General features: G+C 37.8%; 1 protein-coding gene across 1 annotated transcript; it reads left to right on the top strand.

Moving 5' to 3' along the window:
- The first annotated feature begins 536 nt into the window (after window positions 1-536).
- Window positions 537-16,791, top strand: LOC102140476 (uncharacterized). Its single transcript, XM_065535548.2, is given in 6 exon segments — window positions 537-555; window positions 1,557-1,683; window positions 2,207-2,302; window positions 13,356-14,646; window positions 14,648-14,676; window positions 14,679-16,791. Coding segments are annotated over 5 exon segments (1,518 nt in total). The 5' UTR covers window positions 537-555; window positions 1,557-1,649; the 3' UTR covers window positions 14,747-16,791.
- Window positions 16,792-19,539: the final 2,748 nt, after the last annotated feature.

Here is a 19,539-nt window from a genome sequence, read left to right as displayed (position 1 = left end):
GTTCAGCTATGCCCTCTCCCCAGAGGTGGAGTCTATAGAGGCAGGCAGGCCTCCTTGAGCTGTGGTGGGATCCACCAAGTTCGAGCTTCCTGGCTGCTTTGTTTACCTACTCAAGCCTCAGCAATGGTGGACGCCCCTCCCCCAGCCTCACTGCTGCCTTGCAGTTGGATCTCAGACTGCTGTGCTAGCAGTGAGTGAGGCTCTGTGGGCATGGGACCCTCTGAGCCAGGCGTGGGATATAATCTCCCTTTGCTAAGACTGTTGGAAATGCGCAGTATTAGGGTGGGAATGTCCCAATTTTCCAGGTACTGTCTGTCACAGCTTCCCATGGCTAGGAAAGGGAATTCCCCCACTCCTTGCACTTCCTGGGTGAGACAATACCCCATCCTGCTTTAGCTCACACTCCGTGTACTGCACCCACTGTCTGACAAGCCCCAGTGAGATGAACCCAGTTCCTCAGCTGGAAATGCAGAAATCACCCATCTTCTATGTCGCTCATGCTGGGAGCTGTAGACTGGAGCTGTTCCTATTCAGCCATCTTGGAACCTCTATCAGGTAGTTATAAGTAAGGAAACAATAGGTGCTGGAGAAGATGTGGAGAAATAGGAACACATTTATACTGTTGTTAGGACTGTAAACTAGTTCAACCATTGTGGAAGACAGTGAGGCGATTCCTCAAGGATCTAGAACTAGAAATACATTTGACCCAGCCATCCTATTACTGGGAATATGCCCAAAGGATTATAAATCATGCTGCTGCTGTAAAGACACATGCATACGTATGTTTACTGTGGCACTATTCACAATAGCACAGACTTGGAACCAACTCAGATGTCCATCAATGATAGACTGAATTAAGAAAATGTGGCACATATGCACCATAGAATATTATGCAGCCATAAAAAAAGGATGAGTTCATGTCCTTTACAGGGACATGGATGAAACTGGAAACCGTCATTCTGAGCACACTATCGCAAGGACAGAAAACCAAACACCACATGTTCTCACTCGTAGGTGGGAATTGAACAATGAGGACACTCGGACACGGGGTGGGGAACGTCACACAAAGGGGCCTGTAGTGGCGTTGAGGGAGAGGGGAGGGATAGCATTAGGAGATATACCTAATGTGAATGGCACATGTATACATATGTAACAAACCTGCACGTTGTGCACATGCACCCTAGAACTTAAAGTATAATAAAAATAGAAAAGTAAAAAGAATATATTAGAGAATATTTCTATGTTGAAAATTATTTTATTAGATAATTTTAGTCACTTCTATAAGTCAGAACCAGTTCTCTACTCTCTCATTTGACCCTGAGTCACATTAAAAATTCTGCCTGTGGCCATTTGGTAAATGTGTGTGGGGGTGTGTCTTTAGAGTCAGAGAATAGGGAATATTTCTGTGTTAAAAATTATTTTCTTGGATAATTTCAGTCACTCCTATAAGTCAGAACCTGTTCTCTCTACTCTGTAATTATACCTTGAGTGAAATTTAAAATTCTGTCCATGACCACTTGGTAAATACATGTGTATCTTGTTTGTGTGTTTTTCAGGGACCACTGACATTTAGGGATGTGACTGTAGAATTCTCTCTGGAGGAGTGGCAATGCCTGGACACTGCACAGCAGAATTTATATAGGGATGTGATGTTAGAGAACTACAGAAACCTGGTCTTCCTGGGTGAGAATAACTTCAATACTCAATTCCTAATGTACCCCAAATACTTCATTTTTGGTTTTTTTGTAGAATTATTTGGTAATTTGGTCATTTTTGATAATTATGCTTTGCATAAATGAGTTTCAAACCCCTGTTTTCAAGAAAATCATAAGGATTTGTCAGTGTAGGAAAAAGAAATTTCAAGATGTTTCATCTTGAGCTGAACTTTCCACATTGCTGAGCTGATCTGTATCCCTCATTCTAGATTAGTGGTAATTCCAGAAATTTAGTGGTGTAAAATACTATCGCCCACACCTTAAAATCTAATTGCTAGCACCAATTTTTTAATTCAGTACTACTGGGTAGTGAATTAAGAACCTACAAATATACAGTGTTTTCTAAATATATTTTTTTTAATTTTTATAAATTAGTATTTTGGGATAAATGTATTAGAATATTGTATTACATCCTCTTTACTGAGCACATTACTAAGTTGGTAATTGGAGAATATGAGCAAGATGCATGTTACTTATTTTTAATAAAACAGGTATTGCTGTCTCTAAGCCAGACCTAGTCACCTGTCTGAAGCAAGGAAAAGAGCCCTGGAATATGAAGAGACATGAGATGGTAGCCAAAACCCCAGGTAGGTGAGAGTGAAAGCCAATACAACAGATGACACAGATGAGAGATCCAAAGGTCAAGGAGAAAGAAAGCAAGTCCTTAAAATGTCATTTGGGAAGCTGTGTTCCAAAGGGTATAGTTTCTCGAAGTCTGAGGCTTGTTTTTGTTTTTTTTTTTCTTTGTTCTCACATAGGGGCATTTTCTGTCTTATGCTTTTAAATTCTCTGGCCGGGCGCGGTGGCTCAAGCCTGTAATCCCAGCACTTTGGGAGGCCGAGACCGGCGGATCACGAGGTCAGGAGATCGAGACCATCCTGGCTAACCCAGTGAAACCCCGTCTCTACTAAAAAATACAAAAAAAAAACTAGCCGGGCGAGGCTGCGGGCGCCTGTAGTCCCAGCTACTCGGGAGGCTGAGGCAGGAGAATGGCGTGAACCCGGGAGGCGGAGCTTGCAGTGAGCTGAGATCCAGCCACTGCACTCCAGCCTGGGCGACAGACCGAGACTCCGTCTCAAAAAAAAAACAAAATAAATAAATAAAATAAATAAATAAATAAATTCTCTAAAGATTCTACTTTCAGTCATTTTTCTTCAAGTTTACAGTGAGAGCCAAAGTCCTCATGGCATATAAGAGACTGTACAATCTGACTCCTTTTTCATTGTTTTTAGGGACACAGATATCTGCATAATTTTTAAAAACTGTGTTAAGCTATTTTTTAAGTTCTCTTTTTGCATCATGTCTGAAATGAATGGAGTAGTGGTTTCTTTTCCATTGAATTTTTAATTTTTCTGCACATTCCATCTTTTTAGTATATTGAGAGTTTGGAATGATAAAATATGATGTCGTTCTGCTTTATTTTTTTTCCTTCAGATTGCTTTGGCTATTCAAAGTTTATTGTAGTTTCATGTAAACTTTAGTCTTGTATTTTCCATTACTGTGAAAAAAACTTGCCACTGGAATTTTTATAGGGAGCTTATTGAATCTGTATTTATTGAATCTATATTCTTTCAAGTCAGAGTCATAAAACATTTTTAAATTTATTTGTGTCTTCTCTATTTCTTTTCCTAGCTATCTTATATCTTTCAGTGTCAAGAATTTTTATTTCCTTGGTCTTTGTTCTCAGAGATAAATTTATTTATTTATGTTTTTGAGATGTAGTTTCACTCTTCTTGCCCAGAATAGAGTGCAATGGCGTGGTCGCAGCTCACTGCTAACTCCACCTCCTGGGTTCTAGCAATTCTCCTGCCTCAGCCTTTCAAGCAGCTGGGATTACAGGCACCTGCCACCATGCCCAGCTAATTTTTGTATTTTTAGTAAAGATGAGGTTCCACCATGTTGGTCAGGCTAGTCTTGAACTCCTGACCTCAGATGATCCACCCTCCTTGGCCTCCCAAACAGCTGGGATTACAGGTGTGAGCCACCGTGCCCAGCCAGAAATTTATTATTTTAATGCTATTGTAAATAAGATTTTTTTTTGTCTATTTTATCAGATAGTTTGTCTTAAGTGTATGGGACCATAACTTGTATGTTAATTTTATATTTTGTGAATTTACTGAGTTTATTAACTTAGGTTTTAATGCACTGCTTATGGTTTTCTATATATAAGATCATGTAATCTACAAACAGCAAATTTTTACTTATTTGTCTTCAGTTTCAATGACTTTTAGAAAATTGTTTTGACTAATTATTCTGCCACATACTTCAGTGCTATGTTAAAATGGAAGCATTGACAAGCTGCACAATATAATTTTGCATTTGGTGTCTGTGAATTTGAAGAAGCAAACACCTCTTGAAGTTGCTATAAACTGGTTTCAGGAGGTAAAGATCTTCCATTGGGCCCCCAGGGTGATGGGATTCCCACTGGGTTTGTGATGGAGAGGGGTTGTAGCTTGGTCACAAGATTGCTGGGTCTGCACTAGCATCCACCTTTAGTCGGCTTGTTACAAGGGGCTCAGGTAGTTGTAATTCCCAATTATTTTTGGACAGACTGGATATCCTTCAAAATTTTGCTCTGTAGGGCAGACACTAGGGCAGGTTTTTGTAGTTGGGTCTGTATATAATGTACCTTAAATCGGGATGTAAATGAGTATGGCTTTTGCTGAGTACCACAGAGGATTTCCTCGGGTCACTGTGTTGCTTTCTAGGTAAAGAGAACTGGCCATAAACTGTGGCCCAGGAAGCTGGAACTGAAACTTTGAACTGCTAAAGGCACCACATTAAAAGCCAGGGTCTGCAGGCCTGGGGCCCCCATGGCTATAAACGGGTGTCTTCCTCCAGGCCTGTGAAAGTAAAGAATCTCTCCCAGACTGTGGCTGAAAGGATTTTGAAGTAATTAGAGTAAATTCGAATTCTCAGTGGGACCAAGGTGGGTTGGCCATTTCCTGTACTGTAGCCAAGACCAGGGATCCTGTAGTTTGCCACTGGAATGACAGCCTACCTTCTGAAGAGAACACTCTTCAATCTTTGGCTTAGCAGAATTTCACAACTTCATCCCTGGACCTTAAAGATCTCTTAAAGGCACTTATTTTGGAGATAGGGTCTTGCTACATAACCCAGACTGGTTTTGAAATCCTACCCTGAAGCAATTCTCCAACCTTAACATACCATGTAGCTGTTATTACAGGTTCAAGCCATGAGGACTGGTTCTCTCATAAAGGTATTTTTGTCAGGGATGGCCAACAAATTTTCTTGCTGTGGTGGAATAGACAAATAGGACACCTTTTATTTTTCCATCTTACTAATGTCACCCTTTCTACAAGTTTTTAATTTCTATTTTCTGTTTCAAATTTGCCTGTAATTTTAGATTCAGACATTAGGAACAATAAAGTAGAATTTACATGTTATGTTTGAAGTAAATTAGATAATTAGTAGGCACTCCATATTTACTAATATAGTTACTTATAAATTTAAGTTTGCTGCAGGCAAACAGGAATTATAAGCTTTTCACCCACTTTCTCTAGCCTATATCTAAATAATAACAATTTATGTCTAAATATTTGTTTTATATAACAGAGACTCTAACTATAATCTGCTATATATATTATATGTATATAAAATATATAATATATATTAAATTACGTACATATAATTTAGCAATGTAAGGCTATTCCTTGCTTCTAAACTTGGATTACAGCAGTTTCATTTTGTGAAAGAATAACATACAATTAAAACATAAACATGATCTCTAGTTTATTTTAAATGCTTATTTATTAAATGTTTGTCATTAGAATCTTCTATTTATGATTATACTGCATTTTCTCTAAAATTTTACTGCCACATAGTGCCTGTCAGTGATTCAAAATACCTGCCTTCAGTAAGTACACAGTTACTGTCAAATATTGTAGCTATCTCGACAATTTTTTTTTAATGGTACATCAATGTTGCATACCAGATTATATGAGTAAACATTTTATTATTGTTTTGCAGTTCCATGTTTGTGTTTTTTTCAGTGTAGGTTTCTTAACATCAGTTCATTGTGAGTTTTTTGTTTTACTTACGTACTATAATTTTAGACAATTTGCAATTCTGTTTGTACACTTTAAGTCAATATAAGAGATAAACCATCCAGGCTGAGCGCAGTGGCTCACAGCTTTAATCTTAGCACTTTGGGAGGCCGAGGCGGGTGGATTACCTGAGGTCAGGAGTTTGAGACCAGCCTGACCAATTTGGTGAAACCCCGTCTCTATTAAAAATACAAAAAATTAGCCGGGCATGGTGGCGTGCACCTGTATCTGTAATCCCAGCTACTCGGGAGGGTGAGGCAGGAGAATTGCTTGAACCCAGTAGGCAGAGGTTTCAGTGAGCCAAGATCGTGCCATTGCACTCTGGCTTGGGTGACAGAGCAAGAATCCTCAAGGAAAAAAAAAAAGATAAACCATTCATCCATTCATATGTCTGTCATGATCAGATTATATAGGTGTGTGTTTTTATCTATACCCCAATTTTGGTTATCGCTTATGTATATATTTTTTAGCTGATTTTTAGTGGTTTTGTCTAAGTGAGTAGTCATGGAAATAGTCTTATTTTCACCATGTGTTTAGTGAATATATATTTTTTTGTGTTAAAAACTTTTGTGATTTGAAGGTATTCTTTTTTTTTTTTTTTTTTGAGACGGAGTCTCGCTCTGCCGCCCAGGCTGGAGTGCAGTGGCCTGATCTCAGCTCACTGCAAGCTCCGCCTCCCGGGTTCACGCCATTCTCCTGCCTCAGCCTCCCGAGTAGTTGGGACTACAGGCGCCCGCCACCGCGCCCGGCTAGTTTTTTTGTATTTTTTAGTAGAGACGGGGTTTCACCGTGTTAGCCAGGATGGTCTCGATCTCCTGACCTCGTGATCCGCCCGTCTCGGCCTCCCAAAGTGCTGGGATTACAGGCTTGAGCCACCGCGCCCGGCCGGTATTCTTTTTTTAATATTCTTTCTTTTTCGTCATTTTTTTGAAGTTAATTTTTGAAAGGATTTATAATTCTGTATTTTTTTTAGTTTTTCTCCTAAAACATTTATTGTTGAAAAAACAGATAACATAAAATTTACCGTCTTTTTTTGAGATGGAATCTTGCTCTGCTACCTAGACTGGACTGCAGTGGCATAATGTCGGCTCATTGTAACCTTTGCCTCCCTGCAATCTTCGCCTCCCGCATTCAAGCAATTCTCCTGCCTCAGCCTCCTGAGTAGCTGGGATTATAGCCATAGGCAACCACACCCAGATAATTTTTGTATTTTTAGAAGAGATGCGGTTTCACCATGTTGGCCAGGCTGATCTTGAACTCCTGGCCTCAAGTGATCTGCCTGCCCCGGCCTCCCAATGTGCTGGGATTATAGGTGTGAGTCACCCCGCCTGGCCTAAAATTTACCATCTTTAGTCTATTTATGTGTACATTTCAGTCCTAGGAAGGTGGTGGCTCACATCAATAAGAGCAGGATTTTGGGAGGCCAAGTCAGAAGGATTACTTGAGCCCAAAATATTGAGACCAGCCTGGGCAACATATAAAGACCCCCTCTCTGCAAAAAAAAAAAAAATTTAATAGCCAGCCATGGTAGTGTGCACCTGTGGCCCTAGCTATTTGGGAGCTAGGGGGGAGTATTATTTGAACCTGGGAGTTTGAGGCTGCAGTGAGCCATAGTTGTACCGCTGCATTCCAGCTTGGGTGACAAAACCCTGTTTCCAAAAAAATGGCATATATTTCAGGCATGTGAAGTACATTCACATTGTTATACAAGAGACTTATAGAAATTTTCCATCTTGTAAAACTAAAACTCAATACCCATTAAGTAAAAACAACCCATTTTACCCTCTCCAACCATTGACAAACACCATTTCACTTTCTGTTTTTATGAGTGTGACTACTTAAAATATCTCGTATTATGGAATTATATAGTATTCATTATTTTGTTACTGGCTTATTTCAGGGGACACAATATTCTCAGTTAATCTTCAAATATGACAAGATTTTATAACGCCAAATAATATTTCATTGTATTTATGTATTATATTTTTCAACGTGTTTCCAGATTAAAAGACATTTGGGTTTCTTCAGCCTTTTGACTTTTGTGAATACTAATACAATAAACATGATTGTTCAAATTTGTCTTCCAGGTCCTGTGTTGCATGTTATAGATACAGATTCATAAATGAGATTGCTGTATTCTATAATTTTATTTTTAATTATTTGAGGTACATTTATAACCTTTTTAAATAATGGCTACATTCCTGAGTTTCACCAGCAATCAACATGGGTTTCATTTTCATTGCATCATCAACAGATTTGGGTTTTTTGTTTGTTTGCTTTTTGTTTTGAGACAGAGTATAGCTCTGCTGCCCAGGCTGGAGTGCAGTGGTGCGATCTTGGCTTCACTGTAAGCTCTGCTTCCCGGGTTCACGCTATTCTCCTGTCTCAGCCTCCAGAGTAGCTGGGACTACAGGTGCCCGCCACCACACCTGGCTAATTTTTTGTATTTTTAGTAGAGACAGGGTTTCACCATTTTAGCCAAGATGGTCTCTATCTCCTCACCTCATGATCCACCCACCTCGGCCGCCCAAAGTGCTGGAATTACAGGCGTGAACCACTGCGCCCAGCATGAAGATAATTTAAAAACTATCAGCTGGGCACGGTGGTTCACGCCTGTAATCCCAGCACTTGGGGAGGCCGAGGCAGGTGGATCACCTGAGGTCAGCAGTTTGAGACTAGCCTGGCCAAGGTGACAAAACCCCATCTTTACCAAAAATACAAAAACATTAGCCGTGCATGGTGTTGGGCACCTGTAATCCCGGTTACTCGTGAAGCTGAGGCAGGGGGAATCGCTTGAACTCAGAAGGCGGAGGTTGCAGTGAGTCAACATGGTGCCATTGCACTTCAGCTGGGCGACAAGAGCGAAACTCCGTCTCCAAAAAAAAAAAAAAAAAAAAACCTACATTTCTAGCTATTATTGTTCATTTTTACTTGTCAAAAGCACAACAATTTATAATAAAATATTGTCAAATATTCATATTGCTGAAGTGTTTTCGTCTTGCAGAACTAAATCTCTACACATCATACAACTACCAATTTTTCCTGTATTGTGGCACTTTTCAAACACCATTCTGTTTTCTGTTCTTCGTGGTGCAACTTCTTTATATATCTCATACAATCTCTGTCTGTTTGTGACTGGCTCATGTCACTTTGCAAAATGTCATCAAGATTTATCTGTGTAGTTGTTAGAATATTTTCTGCTTTTTGGAAACTGAGTATTCCAATATTTTTACATTTCAAATTATATGTATTGAATAATTTGGTGACAGAAACTAGCATTGTTTTTACCTATTGGCTTTCAGTAACAATGCTACAATTATGGGTAAGCAAATGACTATATGACCATATATATGAAAGTTTATGTGTTGCATTCTATTTGATTTGTCTTGTTTTCAGCTTGATAGTCATACCAAATTGCTTTAATTCTGTAGCTTTGTAATCTGTTTTGAAATTAGAAATTATAATGCCTCCAACATTTTTTTTTTTTTTGGAAGATTGTTGGGTCCTTTGTTGTCTCTTGCGATAGCACTCGGCATTTGCTGTTGCTATTTTTTTCAAAAATGCAATGAGAAATTTGAGAAACATTGCATTAAATCTGTAGATTACATTAAATAGTATAAACATCTTTACAATATTAATTATTTTAACCTTTGAACAAGAGCATGCTTGAGTGTATTGTTTAATTTCTATATATTTGTGAATTTTTCAATTTTTTCCCATTGTTTTATATTCTTATTCCATTTTGTTCATGGAAAGTAATCCATAAATTTTAGGGTGTTTTTATTGTTTTGTTTTGTTTTTTTTTTTGAGACAATCTCTGTTGCCCAGGCTGGAACCCCTGCCTCCTGGGTTCAAGCAATTCTTGTGCCTTAACCTCCTGAGTATCTGAGGGATTATAGGTGCTTGCCACCAGGCCCAGCTAATTTTTGTATTTTTAGTAGAGACAGGGTTTCACCATATTGGCCAGGCTGGTCTCAAACTCCCCACCTCAGTTGATCCACCCGCCTTGGTCTCCCAAAGTGCTGAGACTATAGGCATAAACTTTTAGGTGTTTTAGGTGTTTTAGGTGTTTTTTTTGTTTTGTTTTGTTTTGTTTTTGTTTTTGTTTTGAGACAGAGTCTCGCTTTGTCGCCCAGGCTGGAGTGCAGTGGTACAATCTTGGCTCACTGCAAGCTCTGCCTCCTGGGTTCATGCCATTTTCCTGCCTCAGCCTCCCCAGTAGCTGGGATTACAGGCACCTGCCACCACGCCCGGCTAATTTTTTGCATTTTTAGAGATGGAGTTTCACCGTCTAGCCAGGATAGTCTGGATCTCCTGACCTCGTGATCCACCCACCTCAACCTCCCAAAGTGCTGGGATTACAGGCATGAGCCACCGTGCCCTGCCAGGTATTTATTTATTTAGTTAGTTAGTTATTTTTATTTTTATTTTTATTTTTTGAGACAGAGTCCTGCTCTGTTGCCCTGGCTAGAGTGCAGCAGCTGTGGTCTCCGCTCACTGCAACTACTTCCGCCTCCTGGGTCCAAGCGATTCTCCTGCCTCAGCCTCCCAAGTAACTGGGATCACAGGCATGCACCACTATACCTGGCTAATTTTGTATTTTCATGTTGGCCAGGCTGGTCTTGAACTCCTGACCTTAGGTGATCTACCTGCCTCGGCCTCCCAAAGTTTTTGGATTACAGGTGTAAGCCACCGCGCCCAGCTCAAAATTTTAATTTTTTTTTTTTTTTTTCTTGAGACAGAGTCTCGCTCTGTTGCCCAGGCTGGAGTGCAGTGGCGCAATCTCGGCTTACTGCAAGCTCCGCCTCCCGGATTCACGCCATTCTCCTGCCTCGGCCTCCCAAAGTGCTGGGATTACAGGCGTGAGCCACCGTGCCCGGCCTCAAAATTTTAATTTTAAAACATTTGTTAAGATTTATTTTTTTGAGCTAACAGGTGGTCTATCAAAAAGAATGTTGTATGAGCTATTGCAAAGGGTGTTTTTCCTAATGTTGAGAAGTGTTCTCTATAACTGTTAGAAATACTTGTTTTATACTGCCCTCAAGTCTGCTGTTTCTTTTTTTTTTTTTTTTGAGACGGAGTCTTGCTCTGTCACCCAGGCTGGAGTGCGGTGTGGCCAGATCTCAGCTCACTGCAAGCTCCGCCTCCCGGGTTCACGCCATTCTCCTGCCTCAGCCTCCTGAGTAGCTGGGACTACAGGCGCCCGCCACCACGCCCGGCTAGTTTTTTGTATTTTTTAGTAGAGATGGGGTTTCACGGTGTTAGCCAGGATGGTCTCGATCTCCTGACCTCGTGATCCGCCTGTCTCGGCCTCCCAAAGTGCTGGGATTACAGGCTTGAGCCACCGCGCCCGGCCTGCTGTTTCTTTACTAATACTCTCTTTTATTATTATTATCAGAGAATGTGAGGTATCAAAATATCCTGCTATAATTACATTGCTTTTTATGTGTTTTTTCAATTATGTCAATATTTACCTTACATATTTGGAACCCTAATGTGAGATACACACGTACACACACGTGCACATATGTACAAATTTTTCATAGGTTCCCAGTGAATAAATCTATTATTGCTTAAAATGCCCTTCTTTGTCTTTTTGGAGTTTTGACTTCATATATATTTTATATAATATGAGTTTTTGACTCAAGATGTAGCTCATGTAATACTAATTTGAACTTTTCTGCTCTCATTTGGTTAATATCTGGATAAAATGCCTACTTCAATCTTGCCACTTTCAGGCTTTATTATTATTAGTTCTAAACTGACTCTTGTAGAAAGGCTATTGAAACTATGTCTCTTGATTAGAAAGTTAATTATACATATATGTAAGTAATTTTCTGAAAGACAAAGGCTCCTGTTATTTTATTTTATTTGATTCTTGTATCTTTATCCCTCATTTTCTGTCTTCCTTTGTGTCTATTTCATTTTAATATTGATAAAATTTCACTTCTTTCTTATTTTCTTTTGGGTGTCTACACAGATATTTTCTTTGTGATACTTTGGGGATTACATAAAACCTCTAAAAGATAAAACAGTATATATTTAATCTGGTGAAAAATGAACTTCAGTTATATACAAAAATTTTTCATCATTACATCTGCCCTCAACTTTGTTATTGATATTGCTGATTATATCTTTTTAAGTTGTGTATTTATTAACAGATATTTACAATACTTTCTGTGCTTTTATTTTTCTAATTTTAGAGAATAATAAAAGTTTTCTGTCTCCTTATGAGAATGCTAAGGAATTCTATTTTTGTGTATGTATGTTTCCCAGGAACTTACGTATTTTTATATGATTGTGTGTTCTTGCATCATGTTATTTTCAGTGGAAGAAACTTTTTTCGGCATCTTTGATAAATAGGCCATCTATAGTGCCAATATACTGTCTCAGGATTTGGTTATTTTGGAAGGTCTTTATTATTGTTTGGTAGGACATTTTTGCTGATGATTATTCTCACTTGACAGCTACTTTTCTTCAGGGCTTTGACAATATCACACAGTTTTCTTCTGGCGTGTAAAATTTTCTTCTGAAAAACTTTATTGTGTAACTATGCTTACAAATGACACATCACTTTCATCTTGCAGCTCTTTAGATTCTTTCTTATCTGTGACATTTTAAATTGTTCTTATAGATGTGTGTTTTAGTTTGTGGAACTTCTTTATTTTTATACTATTTTTTCTTTAGAATTGGTTATTATCTCTTTTTGTGTTTTTTACCTCCACAATTCCTGTTTTTAAAATACTTTTATAATGATTGCTTTCTGAAAATTTCATGATTTTTTTGAAGGGGCCATGTTGCCCTAATATTTTGTATACATTGTAATCTTTGATTGAGACTTGGACATTTAAGAAAAAAAAAAGCCACCTGTCACAATCTTTACAATGTAGCTTTATCCTGGCACAGTCTGAAACCAGTTGTCACGGCTAGTCATCCTGGGAGCCTTTCAAACATATTCTTACAATGTGTCTTATCTGAAATGTTTTATTTTCTAGTTTTAAAAGTTTATTTGCATTTATCACTTGCTACACTTGATCCCTTTCTGTGGTACTGCAGTCTCTCTGCTGGTGTGACATTTACCTTTGGTCTCAGCAGTCTCAAATTGTCATTCCAAAGTATACTATTTTTTTCAGCATTTTATTTAATGAGAGACTGAAACCAGGGTCTTGAAAGACCCCTAAAAGCCAGACATAAAAATGTATGTGCCAGTATTTTTCTTGTCTTTTAAATAGAAACAAGGAGTTGGCAATTTACTTCTAAGAACACTATGTTATACTGGGGAGAAGGAAGTTCTGTGTTTGGTTAATGTAACAGACTTTTCTTTTTCTTCATGTTGCTTTTTTCATTGTTTTCACCTGGGGCACTTCACACATTTATTTATAAATTTTCCAAAAATGTGTTTTGGTCAGTATGTTTTTGTTACATTTTATATGTTTTTGAATAAATTAGAGGCTGTGTTATTTTGCTATGCCATCTTGGTTATATAGTTTATATAGTTTTATAGGTTAGATTTGTAAAAAATATTTACCTGAGTCCAGTAAGTGGAGTAATTTGTTGTTTTAATTTCTTTTAGTTATGTGTTCTCATATTGCTGAAGACCTTTGGCCAGAGCGAGACATTAAAGATTTTTTCCAAAAAGTCATACTGAGGAGATATGATAAATGTGGACGTGATAATTTACAATTAAGATTAGGCTGTAAAAGTGTGGATGAGTGTAAGGTGTGCAAAGGAGATTGTAATAGACTTAACCAATGTCTGACAACAACCCAGAGGAAAATATATCAATGTGATGAATATGAGAAAGTCTTTTATAAATTTTCAAATGTAGATAGACATAAGATAAGACATACTGAAAAGAAAACTTGCAAATGTAAAGAATGTGGTAAATCATTTTGCATGCTTTCACAACTAACTCAACATAAGAGAATTCATACTAGAGAGAATTCCCACAAATGTGAAGAATGTGGCAAAGCCTTTAACAAGTCCTCGGCCCTTACTAAACATAAGATAATTCATACTGGAGAGAAGCCCTACAAATGTGAAGAGTGTGGCAATGCTTTTAACCGGTCCTCAGCCCTTTCTCGACATAAGAGGATTCATACTGGAGAGAAACCCCACAAATGTGAAGAGTGTGGCAAAGCCTTTAACAGGTTTTCACACCTTACTCGACATAAGATAATTCATACTAGAGAAAAACCCTACAAATGTGAAGAATGTGGCAAAGCCTTTAACTGGTCTTCACACCTTACTGAACATAAGAGAATTCATACTAGAGAGAAGCCCTACAAATGTGATGAATGTTGCAAAGCCTTTAACTGGTCTTCAGCTCTTACTACCCTTACTCAACATAAGATAATTCATACTAGAGAGAAACCCTACAAATGTGAAGAGTGTGGCCAGGCCTTTAACCGGTCCTCAGCCCTTACTGGACATAAGATGAGTCATATTGGAGAGAAACCCTACAAACATGAAGAGTGTGGAAAAGCTTTTAACCGGTCTTCACACCTTATTCAACATAAGATGATTCATAATAGAGAGAAACCCTACACATGTGAACAGTGTGGCAAAACTTTTAACCAGTCTTCATACCTTATTCCACATAAGATAATTCATATTAGAGAGAAACCCTACAAGTGTGATGAGTGTGGCAAAACCTTTAACCGGTCTTCACACCTTACTCAACATAAGATAATTCATACTGGAGAGAAACCCTACAAATGTGAAGAATGTGGTAAACCTTTTAATCGTTTATCAAACCTTACTGTACATAAGAGAATTCATGCTCAAGAACCCCAACGAAGTGAAGAATGTGGCAAAGCTTGTAACCATTCCTCGATCCTTATTAAACATAAGGGAATTCATAGTAGAGAAACCGTACAAATGTGAAGAATGTGGCCTGGATTTAACAAATCCTCAACATTTACTAAGTACAAAAGAATTCATGAGAACTCATATGGAAGATAAAGCCTAGAAATAAGAAGAATGTGACAAAGCCTTTACAAGTTCTCAACACATAATTTATACTAGAAAGAAATCCTAAAGTGTGAAGAATGTCACAAAGCCCTTAACAAGTCCTCAATTATTAACAGATATAAGATGTTTCATACTGGAGCAAAACTCTACAATCCTGAATGTCACAGTGCTTTTAATAACACCTCAAACTTTTCTAAACATTAAAAAAAGAAAAAAAAAGATTATACTCTTGCAAAACTCTAGAAATACAAAGAATGTGAAAGAGCTTTTAAATGGTTTTCACACTTGATTGCAGGTAAAATAATTTATACTGGAGAAAACTCCAAGTATGAAGAATATAACTTTTAACCAGTGTTCACAACTTATTGCACAGGAAAGCATTTATAGTTGAGAAATGGTGTACAGGCCGGGCGCGGTGGCTCAAGCCTGTAATCCCAGCACTTTGGGAGGCCGAGACGGGCGGATCACGAGGTCAGCAGATCGAGACCATCCTGGCTAACCCAGTGAAACCCCGTCTCTACTAAAAAATACAAAAAACTAGCCGGGCGAGGTGGCGGGCGCCTGTAGTCCCAGCTACTCGGGAGGCTGAGGCAGGAGAATGGCGTAAACCTGGGAGGCGGAGCTTGCAGTGAGCCGAGATCCGGCCACTGCACTCCAGCCTGGGCGACAGAGCGAGACTCCGTCTCAAAAAAAAAAAAAAAAAAAGAGAAATGGTGTACAAATATAAAGAATGTGGGAAAGTCATTAATATCTGCTCACATATTGTACAACATCAGAGAGTTCATACTTAATATTATAAATACAATAACTATCAAACGATCTTTCAGAAATATAAGCCTTTAAAGTGAAGAGTTTATTCTGAAGACAAACATTACAAATATAAAGAGGGTTGTACTACTTGTATCACTTATTTTATTGTACACATTTTTTTTTTTTTATTTTTAAGACAGAGTCTCGCTCTGTCACCCAGGCTGGAGTGCGGTGGCCTGATCTCAGCTCATTGCACGCTGCAAGCTCCGCCTCCCAGGTTCACAAGATTCTCCTGCCTCAGCCTTGCGAGTGGCTGGGACTAGTGGTGCCGCGCCCACCCGCCCGCCACCACCCCCAGCTAATTTTTTGTATTTTTAGTAGAAATGGGGTTTCACTGTGTTAGCCAGGATGGTCTCAATCTCCTGACCTCGTGATCCACCTGCCTTGGCCTCCCAAAGTGCTGGGATTACAGGCGTGAGCCACCATGCCCGCCTATTGTACACATTTTCTACTAGAGAAGAACCGTGAAGCAGTTGCTGAAACTTTGTTCAACGTTAGGGAATTTATATCGGAGAAGAATTCAGCAAATGTAATCAGTTTGGGAAAACATTTTTTCAATAACTATAGCATAGAAAATGCCAAAGAGCTCATACTAAAATATTCTTTTGCAGATGAAATAAATACGAAGAAATATTTAATTCAAATTGAGTTTATATAATTATCAGAGAATTAACAGTAGAAATAGCTAAGGCACTGACACTTCAGACATTACACTAAATCAGACTGCTGTGTGTAGAAAATCCAAAACTACAGTTGGTAAGTAAATTAATTTTATATAACTAAAATGAGTAGACATTTCTTTGAAAAGTCATAATTACATTCAAGTATACTTTTTTGGTAAGTTACAAAACTTTCTAAAAGTAAATAATGATGTAAGTTAACTCTGAAATTACTTCATGCTATTTCTTCATTTCTATTGCATTCACCTGTGAAAGCATATGATCAACTATTGCTGCATAAGAGATATGAGGGATACTTTATTAGGTGGGAATTACACACCACCTCTTCTCTAAAAGAGTAAGGACAATGAAATGTAAGATGCATGATAAGTATCTAAGTGAAGAGGCTCTTTGTAGTTAACTTAGTGATTTATGAGGTAGTTGTTCAGAGTAATACTCTTTCATGTTATAAGAGAAAAACATTTTTTAGTTAAATGTAAGTTAAAGTAGTACCATATAATGTTACTGATTGTACTTTTATTTAATAAAATGCAGTACATTTAAAAACTCTTAGATTATGTGTGGACTTAATTTTTAATTAGATATTTTCTTTTACTATATTAATACTATTGTACATTCTGGCTGGGCGCAGTGGCTCACTCATGTCTGTAATCCCAACACTTTGGGAGGCTGAGACAGGCAGAACACTTGAGATCGGGAGCTCGAGACCAGCCTGGCCAACATGGTGAAACCCTGTCTCTACTAAAAATACAAGATATTAGCCGGGCATGGTGGTAGGTGCCTGTAATCCCAGTTACTTCAGAGATTGAGGCAGAAGAATCAATTGAAGCCAGGAGGCAGAGGTTGCAGAGAGCCAAGATCACGCCATTGCACTCTAGCCTGGACAACAAGAGCAAGATCCTGTTTAAAAAAAAAAAAGTTTTGTGCATTCAATGGAGCATCATTATTCCACTAACTGTAACATACCCACCTTACTTGAGGGTGTAGGTAAAATATAACGATAAGCTATTTGGCAACATAGTGGAATAACATGTCTAGTAATCGGTTCTGTCAGTGGCTTCAGATTGCAAATAAGTTAAAACGTATTTTTCACATAGGTTACATTTTTATACTTTTTTTTATTTGAGAGGGAGTCTCGCTCTGTCTCCCAGGCTGGAGTGCAGTGGCACGATCTCAGCTCACTGCAAGCTCCACCTCCCGGGTTCACGCCTTGCTCCTGCCTTAGCCTCCTGAGTAGCTGGGACTACAGGCACCTGCCACCACACCCAGCTAATTTTTTGTATTTTTAGTGGAGATAGGGTTTCGCTGTGTTAACCAGGATGGTCTCCATCTGACCTCGTGGTCCACCCGCCTCGGCCTCCCAAAGTGCTGGGATTACAGGCGTGAGCCACCATGCCTGGCCCCGTTTTTATCCTGTCTTATTCTTTTTAATTTTGTGGTTACACAGTGTGTGTATATATTTATGCCATATATGGCATTTTTTGGTACAGGTGTATAATATATAATAATTACATCAGGATAAATGAGACATCCATCACCTCTAGCATTTATCCTTTTTATTACAATTTGATTAGTAAAATAACAGAAATACTGTGTTTTAAAATATTAAAAGCACTTTGATTATTTTAAAATTTACAATTGTTCTTCGCTACAGGGTCATTTTTATGGTCATAATAAAATTTGTATAGAAGTATAAATAAAATTGATACATCTCTAAGTCCTGAATAAATACTTAAAGAATTTGTTACATATTTTTCTTTGAACATGTTTTCTCTCTGCCTGCAAACACATACAGGCTTTTAGTTTTTATTTACATAGAGTTAAATATATACATATATGACTCTAAAGATAAACCTTAGGTGTAAGAAAATTATGAAGTATGTGTGAGTATGAGTTTGTATCCATTTTCAGAAGAAGATAGCAATATTGGAACAAAACAAATTAATACAGTGACTTATTAGAAAACTAAAAACCTTGAAAATGTTGAAAGCAAATCTATACTCTGCATTGTATTGAATTCATTGCTGTAAAATGTTAGGGCTTATGGTTCAGAATCTGCCTATGCACATTCTCAGTTTTTACTTGTCTGGTACTCATGCTAAGCCCATGATTTTCTTGTTTTGTAGTTTATGAAGTACTCATTATGTGAGCTGGTTGGGGATTTTAAGAATGATTTTTATGAAATTTAAAGAGTGCACACAAAATAATTTTTAGATGTAATTACAAAATTACTGTATTATTATATTTTAGTTTTTGATTTTGTTTTATTGGAGAAACCTATATAAGCCTAATTTTCTTTATTGTTTCACTTTTCATATTGACATAAGTAAATCTATTGAGTGAGCTAATTTGCTTTGGTAAGTACTAGGGAGACTTCACAAGTTATGAGGATGTTTTTACATATGTAGCAAACAAATATGACTTCTGAGTAAAACATGCTTTATAATAAGTCATAAATACTTTTGCTGGAGTTTGTAACTTCAAGTTGGAAATGGAAAATACCAATGGTGAAGAAATAACGTTGATTCATCATGTGGAGAGGACTGCTGCAAAGCTGACTTACTGAATTTATACAAAAATTCTGCTTCTTTTGATTTTCAGTTTTGTCTTATGTGTATTCCAAGTATATATGCATCACAGTCTTTCCTCTTTTACTGTGTTATGTCTACAGTTTTCTCATTGTTGTCTTCGTGCGTTGTCATTTTACATGGGAGTTTGTAGGTTCTAAGGAGAAAGTTGGTATTCTTTAATGCACTGAAAAATTGGTTTTAACTGAAGAATTTGCTTATCAATATAACTTTCAGAATAGATATACATTGTTAACAAGTGAAAAGATTACATCACTTAGCTTTGTTTTTTTCTGTGTTAAAAAAAGTTGTATTCTTACAAAAAGCATAGCAAATATAAAATTGGTAAAAAAAATATATTTTAGAAATTAGATTCTAGAGTTAATGGTAAATGAACAATTTTAAATTTAATTTTGTATGATATATTTATATCTCAACATATTTCTATGCAGAATTTTTTTTTCTTTATGTTTTTATTTTATTTATTTATTTATTTTTGAGATGGAGTCTCGCTCTGCCGCCCAGGCTGCAGTGCAGTGGCCAGATCTCAGCTCACTGCAAGCTCCACCTCCCGGGTTTACGCCATTCTCCTGCCTCAGCCTCCCTAGCTGGGACTACAGGCGCCCGCCACTTCGCCCAGCTAGTTTTTTGTATTTTTTAGTAGAGACGGGGTTTCACCAGATTAGCCAGGATGGTCTTGATCTCCTGACCTTGTGATCCGCCTGTC

The sequence above is a fragment of the Macaca fascicularis genome, chromosome 19 (assembly GCF_037993035.2).
Source record: "Macaca fascicularis isolate 582-1 chromosome 19, T2T-MFA8v1.1".
NCBI classification, from domain to species: Eukaryota; Metazoa; Chordata; class Mammalia; order Primates; family Cercopithecidae; genus Macaca; species Macaca fascicularis.
Note: the sequence above shows the minus strand (reverse complement) of the source record. Positions and strands in the feature narration are given on the sequence as shown.